General features: G+C 36.4%; 1 protein-coding gene and 2 long non-coding RNA genes across 4 annotated transcripts; 2 read left to right on the top strand and 1 right to left on the bottom strand.

Moving 5' to 3' along the window:
• The first annotated feature begins 1,360 nt into the window (after nucleotides 1-1,360).
• On the top strand, nucleotides 1,361-4,519 carry LOC145099923 (uncharacterized). Of its 2 annotated transcripts, XR_013704696.1 has the most exons (4): nucleotides 1,361-2,153; nucleotides 3,124-3,211; nucleotides 3,596-3,836; nucleotides 3,920-4,519. It is a non-coding gene; the product is annotated as an uncharacterized LOC145099923 (long non-coding RNA). The 2 variants fall into 2 exon arrangements; XR_013704695.1 differs by lacking the exon at nucleotides 3,596-3,836 and having other exon boundaries at nucleotides 1,364-2,153.
• Nucleotides 4,520-19,583: 15,064 nt separating this feature from the next.
• LOC145099922 (uncharacterized) lies at nucleotides 19,584-20,162 on the bottom strand. The gene is made up of 2 exons (XR_013704694.1): nucleotides 19,995-20,162; nucleotides 19,584-19,892 (listed from the first exon to the last, which is right to left on the bottom strand). It is a non-coding gene; the product is annotated as an uncharacterized LOC145099922 (long non-coding RNA).
• Nucleotides 20,163-24,561: 4,399 nt separating this feature from the next.
• On the top strand, nucleotides 24,562-26,932 carry LOC145098010 (zinc finger BED domain-containing protein RICESLEEPER 2-like). The gene is made up of 5 exons (XM_079035695.1): nucleotides 24,562-24,895; nucleotides 25,241-25,840; nucleotides 25,977-26,163; nucleotides 26,244-26,826; nucleotides 26,897-26,932. The coding sequence occupies exons 1-5, from the start codon at nucleotides 24,562-24,564 to the stop codon at nucleotides 26,930-26,932; spliced, it is 1,740 nt and encodes a 579-aa protein (XP_078891821.1).
• Nucleotides 26,933-27,241: the final 309 nt, after the last annotated feature.

The raw sequence follows: 27,241 nt of genomic DNA, 5'->3' as shown, positions 1-27,241 counted from the left end.
AAACCGGAACGGCGGAAACGTTATGAGGTGGATGACGTCATGTCAAGTATCACAACATATGCAATATAGTAATCAAAGTACAACAACCATTGCATTAATAGTAATAGTTTTACATAAGTTACAGTTTATAGAGACATCAAAGTAATACAGAAACTAGTATAGATGTAGCTCGGTTCTAGGCTGGCTTCACAAAAGCTCCCGGGATGTACCTGTCTATTGCTGACCTGAGAATACAAGTTATTTTGAAAGCGAGTATCAGCATTTTTATAAATGTTGGTGAGTTCATAAGTATTTAGTGTCATTTGTGTAAGTAAGCATTTTATTCAAAATAACTTTATAAAAAGTAGTAGTTTAGAATCTACAGTGTATTAGCGTCCTTTCCAGAAAATCCTATATTTTCTAAATAAAAGCAGTCTTCTACCAAGACTCGAAAGAGTTATGTTTTAAAGAGTAATTTTCCCTTAAACCCTATCATTACCAAAATGCGGTATTTAACTTTAAAGAAAGTAGGAGAATATCACTAGTAAAAATTCTAGGGGAAAATAACATATGCCTCAACAGAAATACTGCTGACTAAGGCAGAAGATATCATAGACTCCAGGAGAGTATCAAATGAATGATACGCCTGGCTCAATCTAACAAAAGGAAACACAGACCCCAGACGGTATCGAATGAACGATATGGCTAGCAAGGTCTAAAACAATGAAACACAGACCCCAGACAGTATCAAATGAACGATACATCTAGCAAGGTCTAAAACAAATAAACACAGACCCCAGACAGTATCAAATGAAAGATACAGCTAGCAAGGTCTAAAACAAGGAAACGCAGACCCCAGACAGTATCAAATGAAAGATACAGCTAGCAAGGTCTAAAAAAAAGGGAAAATCCTAAGTGGGTTGTTTCAAGAATACAGTGTTAGATTCCCGTTACCTTAAGGCCATGAATTATAAGGTAAACATGGAGATACTCGTAACCATACTGATTGACACTAGAGTACTTGACGCCCTGCAAATATAACACCCTGTTTATTAAGTAGATGAATAGATAAAAAAAATTAAGAAAGAATAGTAGCCCTAAAATCCATAATATTCAGTGAGATGTTGGTTTTGGAAGCCAAATGTTATAATTTGGATTATTCGGGGGCTAAAGGGTAATTTCTGAATTTGTTTTGCAAAAGATCCTCAAAGTGGAGGGCTTTTTGGGTAAATTATGGATCTTAGTTTGAATGGAACTTTAGGTGAAGGGTTAAGCATGTAAGGTGACCAAACATCAGGGACTATGTATGCCTATATGTGGAAATTAAGTATCTAGTCCCCCTGTTAAACGACAGAGCGTGAGGGAGGAACCTGTATCTGCTCTTGTTGCCTCACCCGCATCATCAGATTATAAGGAGCAAATCCTTAGATGGAATGAAGGGAATATATTTCCTTAGGCATTAAGAGAGAGGGAGAGAGGGAGTAAGAGAGAGAGGTGTGAAAGAGTTCCATGACCAAGAGGAAGTTGGAGATGAGGAGGCTGCCACCACCAGGCTATGGCGTCCTTCGGAGCTCATACCAGAGTATTTGTTGAGAGAAAGAGGTGGTGGTAGACTAGCAAGAACGGAATCAATCCTTCAGCACCCACTCTGCTCGACACCGTGAACCTGATGGGGAGGCGTCTTCTAATGGTTGCGTTACTCTCCGACATTTACGTGGGTCTCCGATGAATCCCATGTGTTCAGAAGTGAAAGTAGGTAAGACTTGATTCACCCCTTTTTATTTCTTATCTCTCATTGGTGATTTCGATTAGAGAGAGGTTGATTGATGGGTTTTAATCTCATTTCTTTGGTCTAATGATTTTCCGGCAAGCTGTATCGTCGACGGCGGCGCTAAAAGCCATTAATGGCAATGACGATTAGCAGGGTGTTGACCTTCGTTTTGCTCTTGAGGAAATCACGGTGGCGCCTTCAAAGAATCAAGAAATGGGAGATGGATTTGATAGCCCCATTCCTCTCCAGAGACGATGAAGGAGACTGTTGAGTGCTTTTAACCAACGGTCACTATGTGCAAGAAATGGGAGCTTCGCCGGAGGTGAGGCTACCACTGGAGTGGAAGTGCGGAATTGGTCATGGAGGGAGGCGCTGTTTGGCATCGAAGTTGGAAGCGATGAAGGTACCGGCTCCCTTAACTCCCCTGTTTGGATACTTAGGCCCGATTTCTAGTGGGCTAACGAATTGTTTATTGGGCTGGTTAACCAGTTAGCTAGATGATGAAGCTATCTAGTATTGGACTTGGAATTTGGATTTGCAATAGAAAGGCCTTATTTTGGGTTAATTATATTTTTATAATGTGAATACTTAATATGGACATTATTTATTTAATTAAGGTTTGGTGTAAGTATTTATATGAATATGGTTATTCAATGCGGACCAAGTAATATTAGCTAGCGACATTTAAATGTGATTTACGTTGAGGAGATTGCCAATTATACGTAATTGAGCTTATCTAAGACATATCCTATAACAAATGAGTGAGGGTGAAATAAGTCTACCCAAGCAGTTGGGACATTGAATTGATCTGGGGTTAGACACCTTACTTTTAAACAAGACATTTATAATATTTTATATTGAACTATGTATTAAGCCCAATCACACCATATGATTTATTTAGAAGAGTGATGGATTTAATGGATTAAGTCCTTAATGGGTTAAGTGAGAAACACGTAACCCTAATCGTCATTATATTTAAAACCCTAATTTCACTTGGGTTTATTATTGGGCCTTTCTATTGGGCCTAAATGATTGAGATGATAATGGACCATCCAAGAACAAGCAATTGAACTAGAATAATTTAATGGGCCTGGGGTAAGGCCCTTGTAAGGGGTTTGGGCCCAATTTGGAAAACTGGGCCATAGTTTGGGCCTTAATGATTATATAATGTTGGGCCTTAGAAGAAGACCATATATAAGCTTGGGCCCAATTTGGAAAATTGGGCCATATGTGGGTTATTGATTCCTAGTTGACTTTGGGCCTTGGGCTTAAATAAGCCAAGCTTGGGGTAATGTAGTAATTATCCAAAGTAAGTCTTCATGGTTATGTAGTGGGACCCAATTATTAATTGGGTTATGTTTTGATATTGACAGATCGTGAATCTGTCATCCAGCAGCTGGGGTTGAGTCAGCAGGATTTCAGCAGTACGGGGTTGAGTCTACGGGAATTCAGCAGTGTGAGGTGAGTTACCTTCCAGTAGCGGTGGGTCTACGGCCACAATGTCGGCCCACCAGTAGAAGTTGTTGTTAGATGATTATGTTTTTGATAATTGTCTATGTTTGCTACTACCTGTTATGTTTATGTGCTAGCATGATATGATGTTATGTGATAGTGGTAGTATGGGTTGAAATAGTCCCCGGTTATCGGTCGATAGGGTCGAAGGGGTAGATTAGTACCCAACTATGCTAGACAGATTATGATATATGTGATATGATATTATGTGGTAGTAGTAGGGGGTGAAATAGTCCCCACTTACCGGTCGACAGGACCGAAGGGGTAGGCCAACACCCAGATATGCTAGGCAGTATATGACTTATGTGTTTATGCTATGTTTTTATGTGGTAGTGTTAGGGGGTGAAATAGTCCCCGGTTACCGGTTGAAAGATGCCGAAGGGGAGACCAGCACCCAGATATGCTAGGCAGTATCCGGTCGAGAGGACCGAAGGGGAGCCCAGCACCCAGGTATGCTAGGCAGTATCCGGTCGAGAGGACCGAAGGGGAAGCTAGCACCCAGATATGCTAGGCAGTATCCGGTCGAGAGGACCGGAGGGGTAGAGCGGGCACCCAGATATGCCTGACAGTATATGTATGTTATATGATCGTATGGTATGTGGTATGATGGGGGAACTCACTAAGCTTCGTGCTTACGGTTTTCAGTTTTGGTTTCAGGTACTTCGCGTTTAAAGGAAAGGAGTCGGCTTGATCGCAGCGCATCACACTAAAGTTTTCCGCACATGAGATCTTTGGGATTACACTATGATATTGTTTTATGATAACATGTTTGATTATTTCTACTTTCGTTTTGACATGACATGATATTACAAATGTTTTATTACACTGTTGGTTTTATAATGACGTATTTAAAAATGAAATTTTTGGCCTGTATTTTTGGGATGTTACAGCAAGCGTCAGAATAAATATGACATTTGTCACCCCTTGGCTTGGTAGGCCGTGGACTGTAGCTAGCAGTCAGGGTGCAGGAGTGTCAGTCCCGTATAGATCTATACACACAATGCCCGCTCTCCCTACATGAGACTCTGGTTACCAACTCGACGACGGGGAGATCCGTGTCTTGAAGATGCATCTCGTAATCTGAATTCTATTTGAGGCGCTGGAGAAATGATATAGACTCGCGTATGAACTGACTCCTGTGGAATTCTTGTACTAGTAAGAGTGAATAGAACCTCCTAACTATTCCTATAATAGTTACTAGTGTCTCTGATCTATAAATCATGAATGGAAGGATGCCCTTGCTACCCAAGGGAAATGAACTGGCCGATGTAAACCTTTATGTCTATACGTGTATACATGATATATAATTAATGTTTAAATGACCTTCGGACAGATATCCAATACCCACTAGACCACATCCCAACGAGGAAAAGGAAATAGGGCAAACTAGCCTTCCTAAGTCTTTTAAACATTATTTATATAACTATACAAGTACAGGCATGCATTTAACGAAGCAGAAGTATAGAAGTATAGAAGAAAACTTTGATGAAAACTTTGGAAAAACCTTTACACATAAGAAATTTACGACTTGAAGTCAGTTTGTAAAACAAGTTTGAAAACCGTTCATAAACACGTTTAGAATATAATTTGATAAAACAATATAAGTAAAGAAAAACCTTTGTTTAAAACACTGCTGTAACTGATTTAGAAGTAAAACATACAGCACGAGAGATAATTTGAGAAAAGGTTTAAACAAGTAAAGACGTTTTGGAAAATCATCTATAGTATTATACTTGGTAAAACAACTGAAAGTGTAATAAATCCTTGTGCATGCGGGTTATTAATCACATATGATTGATATTATAACTAGCATGTTTTAACTTGTATCCCCCCCCCCCCCCCATAAAAGCATATAAAAACATTTGAAAGGTTAATTCAGGGGTATGAACTCACCTGTTGTAAGTGGATCGGGCGGAGGTGCCGGTTGGGTGCTCGGTGTCAAGTAAAGACTTGAGAACACACTTAGTGACCTATTAACATATGATGACATATGTTTACATACAATTAGTAATTATAATACTAATTAAACACGTATACGCATCCTTATGTGCGGAAAACACTTTGGTCAAGTGCTAAGGGTGTCTCGGGTAACATCTAAGGGAGTGTATGGCCTAGTTAGGAGTTTACTCTTCAAGAGTAAACTCTTTATAGAGTTTACGGCCCTAAGACCATATCCCCATGAGTTTACGGCCGTAAAATCATGGGTGGTGTGCTCTTGGATGCTAAAAGGTCTTATATCACTTGTGGAATTATGCTAGGCTCAAATCTAGGGCTTATGAAGGGTTTAAGGCCTCACATGGACCATTTTTGGGAGTTTACGGCAGTAAACATGGAGTTTACGGCCGTAAACTCCTACTAGCCCCTTCCTTTTGTGTTTTGAGGTCTTAAATGGTAGAGAATAAAGTTCTATGCATTTTTCCAAGTCAAATGAAGAAGTTAGGGCATCATTTGGCCTCCTTTTGGGAGTTTACGGCCCATGGACCAATCCTAGGGGGTTTACGGCCGTAAACTCCTATGTCCAATGTTTCTTTGATGTTTAATTCCTTTACTTCAATGGGGGTTGCTTCTAGACATTTTCCCAGGCTATAGGAGGTGTTTAAGGGCAATTCTAACACCTTAAAGGGTGTTCATGGCCTATGAAGAGGGGTTTATGGTCCAAGAGTGTTCTTGGGCAGTAAACTCATGTTTACTCTCCAAAATGCAAGGTTTTGGTGTTCTAAGCTCGAAGGTGTAAGTCCACAAGTCATATCTAATCCCTAGGGGTAGTTTAGAGGGGTTTTGGGGCTTCAAAACCCCACTTAAGGGTGTTCACAGTCCAAGAGTGTTCTTGGGCCGTAAACACATGAATTTGCCCCTATTTGATGTCTTAAAGACGAATTTGCATGTTAACTAAGCTACACAACAAGTTAGGATAGATTACTTACTAGTTTGGGGCTCGGAATGGGCGTTTTTGGATCGAAAACAAGTTGTAGAGAGAGAGTGTGTGTATAGAGAGAGTTGAAAGTCTCAAATGGACTCCACTCACCCTTATATAGGGGTTTGAGTTAGGGCTCAGTGGAAATCTACCTGATACTGACGTTAAACAGGGCTTTTGGTCGCACCTGATTAAATGGTCGTATTTTGACTTGGTTGAAACTAAAACTTTTCAAGGGATTAATGAGGGTGTTTCTAATTTGTTTCAACCCTTACTAAGTCATTATAAAAGTCCCAAATTAATTAACTAATCCAAAAGGTTAACGGATAGTTCAATAAAACGAGGCTTATTAACGGAAGGAGGGGTTAAAAATGACGGAATAAATTTTGGGTTGTCACAGTATCTTCCTCCCTGTTTCTCTTTATAGTATGTTCTCTATGTTATCGTGTACTGTATCTACCTCCCTGTTTCTCTTTATAACATGTTCTCTATGTTCTAGTGTGAACTGGACCCCTAAACTATACCTATTATAATTTACTAGTATGTTCACTTGAACTGATACTGTCTTGAAGAAAAGACTCACTTTATCTACTAAGTTACGAATGTACTTTAAAAACGAAGTTTTGTAAACTTTAAAGTAACATGAATTTAAAAGAGTTTTTGAAATGTTAAGATCACTTATAAATACATAAGCAATCCTTTAAAAGATGTTTATAACCAAACATTTACACAATGTTCATTGTGTCCAACTTATACCACCCCCCCCCCCTTAAAAGCATTTAAACAATTTAAAAGATTGATTATAGGGGTATGAACTCACCTTATGTGGGTGATTTAATCGAATATGTGTGTAAGGATGAGAAGTTCCATGAATGAAGTCTCGAGACACTAAGGAGTCCTAATGACATATAATGGCATATATTGGCATGAATTTAGTGTTTATAGCAACTAACATGCAAGGAAACACCCTTAGGGACTAAGAAACACTTGGATTAAGTGTTAGAATCACATGTGATTCATCAAAGGGTTGTATACGGCCACAACTTGGTGTGTACGGCCATAGGTGTACAACCATGGAGTGTACGGCCGTACACTCATGGTCAAACATGCATAAGAGGGTCTTTGAATAATAGGAAAGCTAGTGGGTCGATTGCTCATCAAGAATATGAACTAGATTCTCACTTTGGAGGCCCTTTTGGGGTGTTTTGAGGGGTGTTGTCACACCCCGAAAACCGAAGGCGGAAACATTTCTGGGGTTGACTCCACGTTGAGTATCAAATCCAATGTACATAGTAAGTAAAGTAAATCAACCATTACATTACATATATGAAAGTTTTACATTTGTTTCAAAAGCATAAGTTATACAAGTGATACATATCATATATAAACAACACGAAACGAGTCTTCTACGCACTTCTTCTTCACTAAAAGAGATCGTCGGGTACCTGTCTAATGTGAACCTGAGAATACAAGCGGTTTGAAAATCAGCATAAAGCTGGTGAGTTCATAAGCGGTTTTGTTTTCTGAAAATGTACGAGTTCCCTTAGTTTTCTGAAAACGTGGTTATCCAAGAAAATCCCATATTTTCTTATGTAAAGTTAGTTTCCAAATCCGAAAAGTAAAGTAAACGATGTACAATGAAAACATGATTGTTCTTGTGAATTGTAGTTCAGTTATTTAACTTGTTATACTTTTCTAGTTACATACTACTGTTACTCAGGAAAATCCTATATTTTCCTACATGTGTGTGTGTGAACTATTACTGGTTCTGTTTATGCAAACTGTTACTGATTCCGATTATGTTAAATGTTGTCCCCAGGAAAACTCCATGTTCTCCTGACTGTGTGTGTGTGTGTGAGCTATTACCAATTCTGATTATGTTCGATGTTCTTCCCAGGAAAACCCCATGTTTCCCTGACTGTGTGTGTGAGCTATTACCAATTCTGATTATGTTCGATGTTCTTCCCAGGAAAACCCCATGTTTCCCTGACTGTGTGTACCTGTCATCCTTGAACATACATTAGCTTTACTACGAACATAAAGCTAGAAAATGAGTCTAAAGCGTTAATAATCTAGATTGCGAGTCCTTAACCATACTCAGACTGGATATGACTCGAGTCGTGGTCAATATCCTTTCTATGACTTTCGTCACCCTTGAACCTTTCGGTTCGGCTGTAGCTAGCAGCCAGGTGTGGGATTGTCAGTCCCGTATAGATCTATACACTCAAGTCATGCTCTCCTACGTACGGAGATTCTGGTTACAGGGGCAGTCCCCCACTATCTCGTGCCGAGGAAGTGTTACAGAGGACGTGTCTCCAATCTTTAAGATTACTCTTTACTTCTCGCCTAGAGAAGTAGTATCTACAACTAACTAAGTTCTAACATGCATGTCCTTTACACTCGAGCCTAGGTGTTTTATTAAGGACATTATAGTTGTTCTAAGTTATTTAATTATTACTTATCCTTTACACTCGATCCTAGGTGTATTATTAAGGACGTTTCAATTGATTTGTGTGTTACGATGGTATTTATCTATCACACTCGAGCCTAGGTGTATTGTTAAGGACATACAGATGTTTTATGTTTTCTGATGGTGTCTGTCTTTTACACTCGAACCTAAGTGTTTTATTACACACATTACAATGGTTTATGTGTCCTATCAGTTTAAATGTGAACAATCAAACGTGAAGTATACATTATAACAGTGTATAATAAGAATTGAAAATCGGGTTAAACAAACAACTCTGCAAATTAAAAATAGTTTGTTAAAAAGGTTTTCAATTCTTAAAAATGTACATTTATGAAACCATTTAACTGAAATCATGTGATTGAGTACAAGATATTCTTGTACTTTTGCTTGTATTCCCCCCCTGAAAACATTGAAAACCATTGAAAAAAAAGTAGGGGTATGAACTCACCGGACGCGGAAATGTGTCGGTTTCGGATGCTAAACGTTGAATCGAGGCCTAATAACACGCGAGGTTCCTATGTAAAATGAAATGGCATACAAATATATCTAATTAGATTCACAAACTCTAATTAGATATGAAGTTACACTCCAACGAACGAAAACACCTCAAAACGGGTGTTTCGAGTGACCCCGGTGACATCTACGGACGGGAATTGAAGCGAGGGACTTGGGATTTGAGTTTACTCCCCAAGAGTAAACTCCCTAATGAAGTTTGCGGCCATATACCCCTATATACATGAGTTCACGGCCGTGAACTCATGTTTGGGTGGTTTTGAGTGCTAAAATGGCTTAAATGGACAAGGGAATGTTGGAATGGATTTTTCTAATGCCATGGATTTAATTGAAGCAACATATACATCACATTTGAGAGTTCACGACTGTAAACTTGGATTTTACGGCCGTAAACTCTCCCATGCTCAAACTATATTAAATTTGTGATGTTTAGGACAATCACATGTGATTCTAGTTAATTTTCCAAGGCTTGGGGTGAATTTAGGGTATCAAACAACATACTTATAGGAGTTTACGGCCCTGGAGCATGTTCTATGGCCGTAAACTCTCATATGTGAGGTTTTGTTATGTTTAAGGTCCCTAAACTATTTTTGGTTGGTTCTATGATTTATTCCAAGGCTTTTGGTGGTGTTGGATGGCTTTCTAACACCTTAGAAGTGAGTTTACACCCATGTTTGAGGAGTTTACGGCCCAAGCACATGCCTTGGCCGTAAACTCATACAAATCCCCCAAAATTCATGTTTGAAGTGTTCTAAGTCCATTACCAAGTTCCTAAAAGTCATAACTAGGTCTAGATTGGGTCATGGAAGGGTTTAAGGGCTTAAAAACACTTTAAATATGGGTTTATAGCCTAAGCACCTTCCTGGGCCGTAAACTCATATACAAGCCTCTAAATCATGAATTAATCTCGAATTTGAAGGCCCAATATGATGCAAAATGAGTATAGGAAGGTACCTTGAAGATTTGAGACCTTAAACTTGAGATTTGGACCTTTAAATCTAGTTTGAGGAGAGAGGTTGGAGTGAAAGTTGTAGAATGGAGCAAAAGCTTCAAAATGAAGACTTGGATCACTTTAAATAGTGTCCAAGTTCGGGACACGGTAGAATTCTACCCGATACCGGCGTTAGACGGGGCTTTTGGTCGCACCCGGCTAACTTGCCGTAACCCGATATGGTTGATTCTAGAAATGTTCCGATCATTAATATGAGATGTTAGAATGAGTTCTAAGGGTATTAAGACACTTATTAAGTCATAAAATAAAACCCACATCAACGACTTAATAAAAGGTCGGAAACGGAAACGAAATCGGAAACGGCGATTGGATGATCGGAACGAGTCGCGAGAAGGGTTACATTTAGGGATACGAATTTCGGGTTGTTGCAGGTGTACGGACATGCAAGGGTGTACGGTCGTACACTCCTTTTGTTCCAGAAAAATTTCGTTTCTAAGGTGTTTAACAAGAGATCCTAACGTGTACTAAGCATACGGGAAGGATACTTATGAGTTGGAGGCTTGAAGGAGGGTTCACGGCCACCAAGAACAAGTGTGTGTTCTTGGTGAAAGATGAAGATCTTGAAGATTACCCAAAAAGATTATTTCCATGGATGAAATCAAAGGTTGATACATGATTAAGAAGGATAACAACTCAAAGATGGAAGAAACACTTACGTTTTTGATGATCTAGGATGAAGAACTCGATGATAGTTGAGAGAGAATTCCGATTTCTGGACTTGGAAGTGAAAAAATGACTAGAAATGGAGGAATGCTCTACATATGGGCAAGGGTGTGCGGTCAACATGGGTGTACGGCCGTACACTCCCTTTGATGGAGAGTTCGGCTTGATTGCAATGCGAAGAACCTAAGCAACTTAATCCTATACCCAATGCTTGAATGTACTGAGCTTAGAACCCTTAATATGATCCTTAACCATGCTAACTAATAGCAGAAATGAGTCTGACTCTCGTTTGAATTGAATGGCTAGACTTATAAGACAAAATTTTTTGGGTTGTCACAGATTTCGAGGACGAAATCTAATTTAAATGGGGGAGAGTTGTAACGCTTTGTTCTGAATCGCTACCCATTTGGGTGTGGGTGATGGTATGTGGATGATTCAGGCATTCAAAGTCAGTTTTGGAGCCAAGGGTATTTTGGTAAATTGTCAGCTCGGGATTTTATAGAAGTTGGATGTTTGTTCGTGATATTGTAAGGAAACTATGAGTTGTTTAATGCATAAAGTTTATTATTACCTTTTCATGGATATAAGGATGGTCGGAATTGGAGCTATATCAAAGAAGTCATGGCCTTCGGAATGAGTTGGGGTTTGAGGGAAGACCTTAGTATGCAGGGGGTAACAAGGGAGTATGCGGGGCGTACTCATGCGAAAGGGTCTACTTCGTGCGTAAGGAGTTGTACGCTTAGCGTAGTACGAAGGTTGGATCGGGGTGCGAGACGTCGTAGTACGCTGGACGTACGAGGGTTAGTTTGAAAACCTAAATTTTAGGGTTGTACCCTATATAAGCTTAATGTTAGTCCCTTTGGTTCATTTCTAAGCTAGACCTCGTGGTGGTGTTCTTGAGCTATTGGAAGGCATTAGTGCTCATTTTTACACTTGGGAAGGAAAGAAGAGAAGTTTGAAGTTGTTTTGCTTGGTGGGAAAGCTTTGGATTCAGAATCATCACCTTGTGGGGAAGCTATTTGAGGTATCAAGTTTGCATCTTGGCTTGTGTATAATTAGATCTCTTCATGGCTAATTTATTATGAATTTGGTCTTCTTTTTTAGTTATTGATGGGTTAGGTTGTTTAAGGGTTTATCCTTTCAGATCTGAGTTTGTTTTGGTATTCTTGAGCATAAAGATGCAAGCTTTATGTGTATTATGGAGTCATGCATGCATTAAATCAACCATTAAGTCCCTTTTAAGCTTAATAGCTTCTTTTTCCATGTGTAGACGTAAAGTTGGCAACTTTATATGGTATTCCCGCTCAAGGAGGTCAGATCTGTGTGTTGGAAGCTTTGTCTTAATGGATTATGTGAAAATCGAGTTTGGGTTGAATAAGGGTGAGTATTGTCACACCCCTAAACCAAGGATGGCGGAAACGTCCGGGGGTGGAGGACTTCATGTATAGTATCACAACAACAAGTATAATAGTGCTCAAAGTAAATACAACCATCATAAATATAATTGAAAAAGTTACATCATAGTAAGTTTACATGTTTTGAAATCAATTACATTATGATGACAAAATGAACTGTTTGATGATTTATCGTCCCATCCTCAAAATGTTGTTGGTTTTCCTGTTTCACTGATTTCCTGAGAATACAAGTAGTTTTGAAAAAGTGTCAACAATTAAGTTGGTGAGTTTATAAAATGTAAAAACGACAAAGTATGTTTCCAGAAAATCCAATATTTTATTTATCAAATGTGAAATGAATGTTTCTATGTTATGCAATAATGAACCCTAGAAAGACCCGTAGATTCCTTCTATAATCACACAATGTATATAAGTTATATAAGATTTAAATTAAATAAACCGTCAAATATAATGGGTCTGCCCTAGATCCACAACCAAACAAGGAACAAGAAGAAAGGCGGGCCCACCAATTCTACTTCGATTATGAATAGATTCTTATATAACTCTAACATATGCACTTCGCAATTATAGCCGAAGCCTGACAATTCTAGATGAATGTAGTTTTAACAGAAATAAGTTTCCAAAGAAAATCCAATATTTTCCTTATAAGTGCTAAGTAGTCCTAAATCCCAGGACCGAAAGTAAACAAGTATTTTCCATACTTAAAGATATAAAAGTGAATTTAAATCGGCATAAAACCCTTTTTGATATAAAAGTGTACAAGTATTTTTCCATACTTAAAGTAATTCCTGTGAGTTAAATCGACATAACTCACTAATATAAAAGTAGAACCCGTAAATCTTATGATTTGTTAATACCACATGTGAGCTATTATAACCATGCTAGACTCAGATGGCCTCGTAATACGACGTTCTTCAGGCATTGCACGTTAAATGACACTTGTCACCTCAGACCTGCCGGTCTAGCTGTTGCAAGCAGCTCAGGCGCGGGCTTGTCAGACCCAATATAGTTCTATACACAACTATCACGTTCTCCCTACAAGAGACTCTGATTATAATTTACAGGACTTTTGACTTTGTTACCATGAAGGTAACACGAAGGGAATGACTCACAAATTTATTCATTAATAGATTTACGTGAACTAAACTGAAAACCTTTGGTAAATAATTTTGAAATGTAAATGATACATAAACTATACCTATTATAGTTTATCCAAAATGTTTGTGATGTAAAAGAACTCTTTTATGAAAAATACATTAGTGCTATAAATCCATAAACTATGATTATTATAGCTTGTTATATGTGTTCTAAATGAATGAAGAAACTTATCATGAATGACAAAATTTCAGTTTATGATGATAAAATAACAAGAAAAAATACATTCAATATTTAGTACTTATTGTTATACACTTTGCTCAACATAATACAAAGTGTTATGAAAGTTATAAGCTGTTAACTAGTTTTTAACCTTTCTGCACTGTTTTAGAAAAATCATAGAAAAATCATACAGAGTCAAAAACTAAATCCGTAAATTCTGAGAGTTCATAAAATGTGTCTAGTTTATCCATAATTTTTATTATGATTTTTGGAAGTCTTTAACTTGTATTAAAATGTCCATATTCACAGACTGATCCGGATTTGTTCTTGAAATGATAGGCTGTTTTGTAAAAATCACCATAAATCGTAGAAAAATCGTATGGAGATGTGCAAGTAGTCATTTTAAATTTATAAACCTGAAATATTTGAATCTAATACAGTTTTGAAAACTAAAATGTTTAAGTTGACCAAAACAGTCCGTGAATGGAGTTAAACTTTCTTGATGAAAGCTATTGGAAAAGTTTAGTTGTGTTCTTGATGTTTTAACTTGTATCCCCCCCCCCCTTAAAACTTAAGAAAACATGAAAATATAGGGGTATGAACTCACCTTATATGATTACAGTGGGTGAATGTTGAAGAAGAGAAGTGTTCAACTCAAGAACACTTGGAGGATTGCTTGAAGATTCGAGAATCTAACACTAATGTGATGGAATTTGTGTAAGCAGTCTATGATTTTGAGTAGGAGGATGTGTAATAATCATAAGAGAGATGATGATACTTACCAAATGAAGGAGAAAAGCCTTGGAGAATGCCTTGGAAATCTCGAAATTGAGAGAGAAGAGTTGAGAGAAAAGTGGTTGATCTTTTGGTGAGTTTTCCCAGCTCTTAGAACGTGAGAATGGATGGAAATGATGATAAAGTACATTGACATGACCTAGGTATGGTGGAAGGAGTGTGGCTGGTCATGGAGTGGATGTGGGTGGTTGCTTGTGTCATAAACTAAAGAAAAGTCAACACTCCACCTCTTGTACTTCACCCACTCTTCTTGGATAAGATTTATCCCCAAAAATGTGATTAATTAATAAATATGGGGCCTTATATGTTAAAATAAAGTTTTGGGGGAAAATCCCGCGTTAAAATAATTAAAAACGGGCCTAGAATGCAAAACTAGTCGAAAACCGGGTGAAATTTGCCTACCTGCAAGACCTCTCGGTTCTGGGCCAAGGTTCGGTCCTAATGTTGCTGGGCGCGAAGGCGTAATGGAGCGAAAAAGTAAGAAGCGAAATACCCCGAAGGCGAAGGTAGGAAGCGAAGGCTTCGGGTTCGGTTGGTCCGAGGTTCGGGCCCGAGAGGGAGGGTTCGGTCCGAAGGCTAGAGCTCGGTTCGGTCCCTGGTGCATGGTTCGGTTCTTCAGCAGTTCGGCTCCTATAGGGACCTTCGGTCCTAAGAGGGTTCGCCCCTAGAGAGTGGGTTTCGGGTCCTTACGGCTATTTTGCCCGTTTTTACCCCGTTTTAAGCGATTTTTGACCCGGTTAAGGGTCGGGATGGCCCGAAAGATTATAAAAGTTAAAGGAACTTTTGAGAGAGATTTGGGAGAGATTTCACATACTTGGAGAAATTTTATCATACTTAGAGAGATTTGGGAGAGATTTCACATACTTGGAGAGATTTCTCATACTTAGAGAGATTTCTCATACTTAGAGAGATTTGGGAGAGATTTGAGAGAGATTCTAAATAGAGAGAGATAGAGTGAAAACGATTGAGAGAGGTTTCATGTGTGACATTTGTGAGTGTCCGGCTTCGCAACGCAAGGTACGTAAACCCCATTAAGCCATGTTTAAGGGTCCTACACACTCCCGATGGGTATGCAACATTGTTTTATCGGTTGGGTTCATTACTTACCACAGTTTTAGGTTAAGGAAATTTAGATACACGAACTTTTCAATTGATGATTTCTCATTAGAATAGCGAGTTGTATAGAAATTACCTAACGTAAGCTCTAGTGCACAAGGGTTAATTGAGTTGACCGGTTTGACTTGTTGACTTTATTTGACTTTGACTAGACCAGAATTTGACGGTTGTCACAAGTATGTTGGGCGTACAAGCAGGTACACTTAGCATACAAGCCTTCAAGAGAGTACACTGCTAGTGGGATCTCAAACCCACCAAGCAAATTACACCCTTTGATTGGTAAATAAACGTAATATAATGGTAAAAAGGGGTATCGATCCTCGGGGAAATGGTTGTATTTAATTACCAATGCAATTCAATTGAACTAGTGAAATTAATCTAACTAACTACAATTAAACTAAAAAGGGGGTGTTTAATTACTTGAAAACTAAAATGATTGAATAACTAAAAACCTTGCAATTAAGCAAGTTGATGTGATGCTCAAAGGTTGGAAATAATTGGTTAACTAAGGCAATTCAACACAATGAACATTTGTGTGTTTATCATTAGGATCTAATACAAAGCTTATCCTTCATCCCAAATTGGTTATAGCAATCATGAAGCATGATATGCCAAGATTCCTCATAGGTAGTATGGAGGTTGGGGAAGCCCACAACACACCTTCTTAATTAAGATCAAGGGTCAATTGAAGCAATCAATCCCAAGAAATCAATTAGCCTTAAGAATGAAGGAATCCCCAATTCCTAGAGGATGTCAAATGCTTACACATCCATAAAGGAGATATGATTCATAAGCTAGAGATGATTTCTACCATTATAAAGCCTTTGTTCTAGATAAATTCAATGATCCAATGCAAAATCAATGAAATAAATCAACCATTGCTCAATCAAATACTAAGCTCATGATCAAAGCATCAAATAAGCATAAGAATTGTAAACTAGAATCATAAACAATGGAATAAATTGATAATCAACATAAATCCTTCAAAACCCACAAACATTCATTGGTTTTCAGCCAAAGTCAACCAAATAAGAGTATTAGCCACTCATGGCAACAAAGTAACAAGAACAATAATCTAATTGCATAAAGAAACTACCTAAGATTTGGAAAGATGAAAGGAAATGATTTCTAGCTCCGAAAATCGCCTCTTGCAGGTCTCCAATGGTGGAAAAATGTGAATGAGCCTCTAGATCTGATCCCCAAGGGTTATGGCAAGCCAAATGACCAAAATGCTCAAACTGGGCAGTTGCGCGGGTACCCACGCGACGAAAATTCCACCCGTGCAAATGTTGCAGTCATGCTATTGGTCCACCAAGCCACTCCACCCTTCCACTACCAAAGATTCCTTTTGTCCCCCCTCCCTTGTCCATGTAATTTGAAATGCACCAATCATCATTTAGCCATCAAATGGATACTCCAAGCCCAAAATTAGAATTTTATGATCCATCTTTACAAGCCCAAATAATCCAAGCCAATAACTTTCAAAGCCCAATTCTTCCTCTTTGATTCCGCCAAGCCCAATAATGCCTCGGGAGCCCACTAAGCCCGTCTCCAATCAACCCGGAACCGCAACAAGCACCAAAAAACCTACAAAATATCTCATGCAACATAACAAGCACCCGGTACGATCCATACTAAAGAAAAAATAAATAAAATACAATGCATTAATGATAAAAAGATCTAAAAATCTAAAATAAACTAACAAAAAATAAGGAGATAAAATAAGCTATCAACTGCGCATATGTGCCTGTACGCCCTGCGTACTCGATCTGAATGGGCTTGGTGTGTTTGGGCTATCTTTTAGGCTTGGATTGCTTAGGGCTTTGTTGGGCCATCTGTAATCAAATGTTCGGATTGGGGAAAAGTTAATGGGCCTTAGGGTTAGGCCCATGTAAGGGTTTGGACCCAATTTGGAAAATTGGGTCATAAGTGGGCTTTGAATGCTTATTGGTTTGTGGACCTTTATGATGAGGAGTTTGAGCCTTAGTCTTGGACCAAACTAGGTGAGTGGTAAAATGGTCTTTTTACCCCATATAGGGATTATTGGATTCGGTTTGGAACCCAATTGTTAATTGGGTGTTAATTGTTTGATAGTGCGGGGATTCTAGTGGATCAGCAGTCAGAGATTTATTCGTGGGTTCAGCTGTCGAGGTGAGTCTTCTCACTATATCCATGTGTCAAAGGCACCAATGTCGGTTCATTACTTGTTATGCGGAATGCTAGTTGTCTCTGTAATACTTGTATGGAAGACCATGGGGGTAGCCAATGACATTTGGATATCAGACCATGGGGGGATCCCATGGCATTCTAGGTAAAGACCATGGGGGGAGCCCATGGCACATTGGCACTTGGATATCAGACCATGGGGGGGAGCCCGTGGCATTCCAGGTAAAGACCACGGGGGGAGCCCATGGCAACTATATGTATGTCGCATGGTATTCTATGGTTGTATGTTATGTGGTATTTTTGGGGAACTCACTAAGCTTTGTGCTTACGGTTTTCAGTTTATGTTTCAGGTACTCCGGTTTTCAAATGGAAGAGCTTGGGATGATTGCAGAGTACACACCATAAGTTTCCACATTCTGTGAATTACTCTTATTTGATGATGTTTTGTTAAATCTTGGTTACCTTGGTTTTATGGGAAATATATGTATTAACAATTTATTAATCTAAAAATAAAAAAATTTATGTCATGATTTTCGAGACGTTACAGTTAATGAAAGTGCATTGATCAATATGGGTGACTTGCTAATAACATGGAAGAACTGATAGGCCCTTGTGCTACCAGGGGCAAGAAATTTAGAGTAACGAATTTGTGGTTTCATGTTTGATTCTTGTCCTTTGCGTTTTTTCCAAGGCTTTGATTTTACTTTCAGTTTTATAAACAATACATCTCATCCCACATCGGTACTAGGATGAAAATTTAGCCCAACTTATGTTTATATAAACAAACAAGTAGCTTCCTTCATTTTCATTCAAATGCATGAGGTGTTTCCATTGTTTGTGGTAGGAAACACATACCTAACTTATCATTATATATAAGGTTTCTTATATTTTTAAGAGTCGTTAAGTCTCAACATAGTATTTGGTTAAATGGTGATTGTGTGGCTAAGTTTAGAGTTTATGGATTTAAACCCGATCAACCCGGGGAAACCGAGAAACTGAACCCATTGGTTTCGGTTTGGGTTAAAAATTTTGAAACCGAAATTTTTCGGCTTGGTACCACTACTGTTATAAATTCCTGCATCCACCCTTGACCATGAGGCTTTCGTTTTACTCTTTGGTTTTGAATATACAATTAATCTCCAATTAGATACGTCAGTCGAGTAATTTAAATGATGCTTACAAGATTGCAAAAAATATTGACTTTAAATAGTTGGGATTGAAACATAAATCTTGGATATCCAAAATTTTAAATTAAAAATTTATAAAACTTTGTTATGATTTAATATATATATATATATATATATATATATATATATATATATATATATATATATATATATATATATATATATATATATATATATATATACACACCGATTATTTAAGAAATTTTTAATAAATATATTTTAGAAACTTAATTAAATATTTAACCCAATTAATATAATTCAACTAGGATTGGGCTACAGGCTGCAGCCAGAAGCCCAGAAGCAGTGGGTGTGCATACAGCTTTTCTTACCTTGTAAGTAGGATTTGGTAAATTATTTTTTACCAACACAACATAACAATATATTAACCGTTTATTTTGTACAATTTGCAGTCAAACTTAGTTGATTTGATAAATGCGTGATTTTGCGAGTTATTTTATCAACCTTCTGTTTTAATACGATTTTGAAATCATTCATAAAAAAATTATTTAAAAAACTAATAAATTAGAACACTTATCATACAGGTATCATGCATAATATAATATTCAAATAAATTAGTATTGTTTTTAATCAATAATTAATATCATTCATATATGACTTTGGTATTGTTGTATTAGGCCGAAATATGAAATAGACATAAAAAATGTTTTATCGCTTTTACTAAATTGAACTAAGTGAAATATTATATAAAAAACAATAATCAGTTATATATAGAGTAAAAATAACTAAATGAAATAAAATTAAAAACATATTATTATTTATATAACAATATCTCATAATGTAATTAAAAAAATCAAAAATTACTACGACGTCAGTAATTTATAATATTCATACTTATCGCACCTATATCACTATACATGAACGCTTAGCGGCGGCGCGGTGCTGGTGAGGTTTCAGTATATGGCGGTGGTGGGGTTAGGCTGCCAATCTCAGGCGGCGGCGGTGGGGTTGGAGCATACTTGAAATGCCAAGAACGGCCGAGCATAGGCGACGGCGGTGATGGCTGTATTCTAAGCGTTCTTCCGCTACCGGATAATACGGATCCTACAGTTCAAAAAAAGTTAAATCAATGTTCATGATCGTCATCTCCATCTGGTTTAAAAATCAATAGAAACACCAATTAAGCATAAGGGGTAACGATTATACCTGGATCATGATCAAATACAGTCGAAGTACTTGCTTGAAGAACATAATAGAGCATCAGAATCATAAGCAATGGAAGAACTACTTGTTTTATGAAAAAAATCTTCTGCATAAGTGAATTTGGATCTTTTTTTGGATATCTTCAAATGTTCATTTATGGAAATAAAGACACCCAACAACTAAATCCTATCTCATGCTCGTATAATAAATGTGCACCACAAGTGGCATGCACTTCAAATTTTATATCATTTTGTGCAAATGTTAGTGAAAAGAAATGAACATTTTTTTTTTAATTCACAGATCTTAGGGTTATTGAGCGATTTCTTATTGTGCTGTGAAATAGTCATAAAAGCTAATAAACCATCGGTTATGAACATGAAGATTCATTCTGTGGAATTTAAAAATTATTATCTGACTTGTTCATGAATCATTTGAGTTACTTTGATGAATGATCATCAGTGATATCGTTTTGTGTCTTTACCATTAAAGTCTAAAAACATGTTTATACAGTAAAAGTATTAAATAACTTTAACATCTTGTTCTCGAGTTAATTTAAGAGATGGAAGATGATGAAATGTAACGGAATGAAAGTAGATCATAGGGCCACATGGGAAATATGTTCTTGAGATTTTTTTAAGAGATGAAAGGGAAGGGAACCAAAATAAGTGTTTTTTTTAGCAATCCACTTTTGGGAGGTTAAAGAGGGGAAGGCAAAAAGGGGCTTAAATCCCTCCAATCCATTATATTTCCAACCAACTCAAGAACACACTTATTATTTATATTGCTCTCTCTTTTCCTTTCCTTCTATCTCCTTCCCTCTCCTTTAATTAAAAAAACTCGATAACAAAGCGTAAATCACATTGTGATTATTTTCTTAGTTGTATATATATTATATATTTTGTGAATTGTTGTTTGTTTTTTATGCTTATGCAAACCAAAAGTCCGACAAAACTTATTTAGATCTCGATTTTAATTTGAACTACAAAAGGTGAACAATGGAGTTTTTGATGTCATTTAGTAGGTCTGACTTGGTCACATTGAGACAATATGATACCACAATCAGAAGTCTCTGATTCGGTCGTATAATCTTTGATATTCCTTTTACTAAGTCTTTTGTAAGAAATTGTTTCCGCCTCAATTAGACCTTAAACACAATCAAATCTAAGTCAATTAAAGCTCTCAAGCAACCCATAAGACATCATAAAGCTACATTAAAATTAGCCAATATAATAAATAAATAAGAATACATTACTGATAAATGTATGTTGTTAACAATGTATTATAAAATATTATTGGTTTGAAGTAAACTGAAGTAGCATGAAGTTGACAAGTTCTTAGTCATCGTCTTAGGAAGTCATGTAAGCTTTGGCTCAATAAGAGGGTGTTTGGTATTACTTTTCAAATGACTTTTGGCTTTTAACTTTTCTAAAAAATTAAAAAGATGTTTGGGAGATATAAAAGTTTTGGGAAAATGATTTGGCAAGGTAGTTAACTTTTCGGTATGTTCAAATCTGAGTAACTATCTTTTTTTGTACATATTTAGGTAACAAACTTGTTGGAAGTGTTCACATATGACCATTATGACCGACTATAGCAGGTCACATCCTAGATATGAACACTTTCAACAAGTTCGTTACCTATATATGTACAGAAAAAATAGTTACCCAAATATGAACAAAACGAAAAGTAAGAGTAGATTACACGAATGGTCCCTATGGTTTGGGGGAATTTATATTTTTGGTCCCTAACTTATTTGTTAACTCAGATGGTCCCTACTGTTAATTTTTTTTGCACGTTTGGTCACTGTCTTGCCTAAAAAGACTATTGTGCATTTATTAATTTATTTTTTGATTAATTTCTTATTTATGTATTTATTTTGTATATATTTAAAAAAAATAATAGACCCTACATATCTGTATCTCCTCACCGTACACCTGAAACCACATTTGAAAATTTTAATTTGAGTCTCACCGATCACCATCCAATCTCTCATCCTCCTCAACTTCTATTTCTTTTCCATCTTTAGTGACATCGACGTCTTCATCATCCTTCTTTTTTTTTGTCCTTCAAATCTGGCGAGCCAACACCATAACCCATTGTCTCTTCATCTTTAGTGGGATGTGTTGATTCGACGGAGTTGAAGGACCGAAAACAAAAGGGATGATGAAGACGTTGATATCACTAAAGATGGAGGATGGGGGATGGGATGGTGAGGAGATACATATATGTAATGAGGAGATACAAATATAGGATGAGAGGAGGATGAGAGATGGGATGGTGAGGAGATTCAGATATGTGGGGTCTATTAATTTTTTTTTAAATATATAAAAAAATAAAAACATAAATAAGAAAATTAATTAAAAAATAAATTAATAAGGGCACAATAGTCTTTTTAGGTAAGACATAGACCAAATGCGCAACAAAAATAAACAGTAAGGACCATCTGAGTTAAGAAAATAAGTTAGGGACCAAAAACATAAATTCCCCCAAACCACAGGGACCATTCGTGTAATCTACTCTTAGTTTTCGTTTTCTTCATATTTGGGTAACTATTTTTTTGTACACATTTTGGTAACGAACTTTTTGAAAGTGTTCACATCTAGGATGTGACCTGCTACAGCCGGTCATAATGGTCATATGTGAACATTTCCAACAAATTTGTTACCTAGATGTGTATACAAAAAAATATTTACCTAGATGTGAGCATACCAAAAAGTTAATTACCTTGCCAAGTCATTTTCCCAAAAGTTTTTTTCAAAATAACTTTTTTAAAGAAGAAAAATGTAGGTTTTCAAAAGTCACGGAAGTATGATTTTTTGTGACTTTTAACCTTTTAAAGATAAATTACACTCAAATATCAAAAAATATAACCCAAACACTTTTTAAAAACAACTTTTGGTTTTTACCTAAACTAAAAAAAACTTTCAAACCCAAAAAGTAATCCAAAACACCCCTAAATGCGAGTGCATGTGCCATTGACAAAGGACGGTGATCAATAGGCTACAATGAAAAAATGTTTGAGCAAATAAAGAAGTTACTTCATGTGCAATTCATTGGTCAATCAATAAAAATGGAAATTTAGTCTATTTTGATTTTTTAAATAATGTGAAAAGTAAGTCAAATAAGAAGTGGCCGACTAGTTCAACTAAATTGCAGCCTTTGTTTATGTTCTTTCTATAATAGACGTTTCAGTTGGTTTCTAACACGTAATTTGGTGTCAGGTGAGATGTTTAGTCCATAAACCATTTAATTCAAACATGAATCTATAATTTCATGTCAAATGACCATTTTACCACTGTCTTCTCTATATTTATTTTTCCAAATCATTTTCAACAAACCAACTAATAAAACAAATTAAAATAACAAAATCAAAACCCAGTTTTAATAAAAATCAAAATCAAAATCAAATTTGAGATACTCAGGACATCCTTAATTGGGTTTCGATTTTGATAGTCGCTAGCAAATGATTTTCAAATCAAATATTATTTTTATCTAAAATTTCGAAAGCCAAGATAGTTCATTCTAGAGTGGTGGGTTACGCCATGGGAGGAGATGCTGCGCTTTGTGGGCTTGAGCCCATATAGCTGTTTACCTCCAAATTAATAAAAAAGAATTAGTTTGTATTAGGGCTGTAAACGAATTGAACGTTCGGTGAACAGTTCGTGAACCGTTCGGTGGAAAGTTTGTTTATGTTCGTTTATTTAATAAACGAACGAACATGAACAAGATATCTGGTTCGTTTAGTTAAACGAACGAACATGAACAATGCTCTTGTTCGTTTGTTTACGTTCGTTCCTTTACATTCGTTTATTTATGTTTGTTTACGTTCGTTCATTTATGTTTGTTTATGTTCGTTTGTCTATTCATAATTATTCGATATATATATATATATATATATATATATATATATATATATATATATATATATATATATATATATAAAATCAAATATTGATTACTTAGATTTGTGTACATGCAATAAAGTACTCTAGTGAATTAGTGGTAGGTTTAAAAAAGAAAAATGATTTTTTTTTGTAAAAGTGTCTAAGTTAAGGGACCATTGGTTACAAGTGTTTAAAAGTAACATGGCTAATTTTGATTAAAAGAATCAGGTCAAAATATTCATTACGCTCTTTTGTCTTCGTCAAATTCGTTAGGGTTTGCTTCCTCATACGTCGTCTCCGCCTCAGACGAGACGATCATATTTGTTTTCAAGCCGTCTACACCTCAAACGATAGAACTTCGTCACGAGACCATCAGACTTCAGGTCACCCCGCTTTTGGACTTCTTGTGAGCATCTATCATAGACCATCGTCTCGTACTCTGTTTTCGACTTCGACTCAGACATAGGCGGTTTCATCAGCAGGTAAACATCTACTGAAGCTTTTTAAGCTCTATAATTATGTTGGTTATTTTTTTAACACTTCCATGATAAGATTTGTTTATTATTGCATGGTAGATGTCCGATGTTTCTTGTAATCGACCGCCTCTTTTTGATGATGACCAATATTTAGACTCACACTCGCCATTCGAATCGACATAATTTGAATCAAGTACAAACACTCTAGTGATGGAAGACACTCCTTGTCCTGATGTTATTGTTATTACAGCTGATGATGGAGATGTCGATATAGCTGCAACAATGGATGACCTTGCTGGTGGTACAGCACAAGCAAATGCAGCTAACAATGAAGAACAAATTCCATTTACTAAAAGAAAACGGAAAAAGACTTCAGAAGTTTGGGAACATTTTCGTGATATTAAGTTGGAGGACGGAACAGAAATGTGTGAATGTATCCACTGTAAAGAAAAAATAAAGAAACTTAAAGAAGGAACAACCACACCATTGCTTAGGCATGTTGCGAAAGATTGCCCGATTTTAAAAGGAAAACGAGAAGTACAAGGTCAGTTAAATTTAAAGATGTTTCCAGGAAAGTCGGATGCTTCGTCAATGGTTAGAACTTGGAAATTTGATAATGCTAGGATGTGAGAGGTTATTTCTCATATGCTTATGGTCCACGAGTTGCCTTTTAACTTTGTTGAGTATGATTTGTTTAATGTGGTAATGAAAGAAGCTAATCCCGCGTTTAACAAGATATCGCGTGCATCAATTAGAGAAGATTGTATTTCTAGTTATGGAATTGCAAAAAAAAAGAGTTCAAATAATGTCAACTGAGTGAGCATCACTACTGATATGTGGACATCAGGTCAAAATATTCATTACATGGTAGTGACATGTCATTTTGTAGATTCTTATTTTAAGCTTCATAAAAATATCTTGAGTTTTGTTGATGTGCCTCCACCTTATTCCGGAGTATGTATATATGATTCTCTCTTTAAGTGTCTAAAAGAGTGGAATATTGAAACAAAGGTTGCTACGTTAACGGTGGATAATGCTAGAACTAATGATGTAGTGGCTAAGAAGTTGAGGGAAAACTTGAATCTTCAAGAAAAACTTGTTCTTAGTGGAACGTTGTTCCATGTACGATGTTGTGCGCATATACTTAATTTGCTTGTTCAAGATGGTCTAGCAGAAATTGAACCTATTATTCACAATGTTCGTGAAAGTGTGAAACATGTGAATGCGTCCCCGGGTCGATTGCATATCTTTAGTGAGCTAGCTAAACAACTTTCAATGTCAAAGAAGCATTTGATTCAAGATGTTTCTACTCGATGGAATGCTACATATGCTATGTTGTCTAATGCTTTGGAGTTCAAAGAAGTGTTAGTAAATTATGCCGATCAAGAGTCCACATATAAAAATTTGCCAAGTGATGAAGATTGGAAGAAAGTTGAAGATGTTTGCTCTTTTCTAGCACTTTTTGAGGAAACTACAAAAATCATTTTAGGTATTATTTATTTTTATATGTTTTGGTTTAATAATCACTTTTAGATTAAAAACTAGTCTGATGCCTATATCATACATCTATGTTTATTTTGACTAAAAAACAATCTGATGCATATATGTAAGTTTATTTTTTATAGGTTCTGAATATCCTACATCCAACTTATTTCTTAGCGAGTTGTTTGGAATAAAGGAAGCTTTGGATGCAGTAGCTTTAGATGGAAGTGAATATATGAAATCAATGGCCATTAAAATGAAGACAAAATTTGACAAATATTGGGGTGATTGTAATTTTTTGATCTCAATTAGTGCGGCTTTGGATCCAAGGTATAAAATGAATTTAGTTGAGTTATTTGGTTTTATTTGATGTTTTTTTTTAATTTTAATTGTTACTCTTTTTGTACCAGGTATAAAATGAAATTGATCGACTTCTATTTCAGGGCCATATATTCTTACAATGAGGCTCCTCGACAAATGCAAATAGTTCGGGATACTTTGTATCTATTATTCGAAGAGTATGTTGATGCCCATAAAGCATCGGTTGTTGCTTCATCAAGTAGTGGAACAAACAGTGGTGTTGCCACTCCCAAGAATAGTTTTGCTTCGTTAACCGGACGATTGGGTAGAGGTCTTAAAACTGGGACAACTAAATATGATCAACATATTAGAAGTGTCGATAGTTTTACTGCTTCAAAATCAGAACTTGATACTTATTTAGAAGATGGAGTTTACATTGGTGAACCAGGTGCAGATTTTGATGCATTGGCATGGTGGAAAGAGAACAATTTGAAGTTTAGAATTCTTTCCAAAATGGCTGCCGATATCTTGGCAATTCCGGTCACTACTGTGGCGTCTGAGTCTGCTTTTAGTGCTGGTGGGAAGGTTATTGATCTACATCGTTGTTCTTTAGGAAGAAACATGGTAGATATGCTTATTTGTGGAGCTGATTGGTATAGACATTATTATGGGTTAGAGAGAAAGAAAAACAAGGTATATTTCTTATTATTAATTTTTTAATATTATGGATTTATTGAGCTAATAAATTTTTGGTGTGTAATAGAAAAATGAGGATATTGTAACTATTGAACTGCCTTGAGGACGAAGATGATAATTGATGTTCTTGATGGTAAATGTAAATAAATTGTTTATACTTTAACGCTAATTACTTTTTTACTTTTTGATATAACTTTAATAATTTTGATATGTTTTATGTTTTTTTGTTAGTAGAATGGATGTTGAATTGAAAGGATGGATGTTGGATTGAAGGATCGGCTAGAAGGGAAATGGTTTTTTGGTCTTTTTGAAGTATTATTTGGTTATTTTTGTATGGAATGGCAAACAACTAAGTAAAACTTTATTGTAGTGTTATGTTTTTGGCGAACAACTAAGTAGAATGTTATTATTG

The sequence above is a fragment of the Lactuca serriola genome, chromosome 4 (assembly GCF_051521515.1).
Source record: "Lactuca serriola cultivar US96UC23 chromosome 4, Lser_US96UC23_V15, whole genome shotgun sequence".
Classification (NCBI taxonomy): Eukaryota; Viridiplantae; Streptophyta; class Magnoliopsida; order Asterales; family Asteraceae; genus Lactuca; species Lactuca serriola.
The sequence above is the reverse complement of the archived record's forward strand: the minus strand, read 5'-3'. Positions and strand labels throughout refer to the sequence as shown.

Bases quoted from the DNA above. Each gene is read 5' to 3' on its own strand.
- LOC145098010 (XM_079035695.1), top strand. From the start codon at position 24,562: ATGGAAGACACTCCTTGTCCTGATGTTATTGTTATTACAGCTGATGAT. The intron at 25,841-25,976 runs GTATTATTTATT...TATTTTTTATAG, and splicing joins AACTACAAAAATCATTTTAG to GTTCTGAATATCCTACATCC. The intron at 26,164-26,243 runs GTATAAAATGAA...TTTTTGTACCAG, and splicing joins AGTGCGGCTTTGGATCCAAG to GTATAAAATGAAATTGATCG.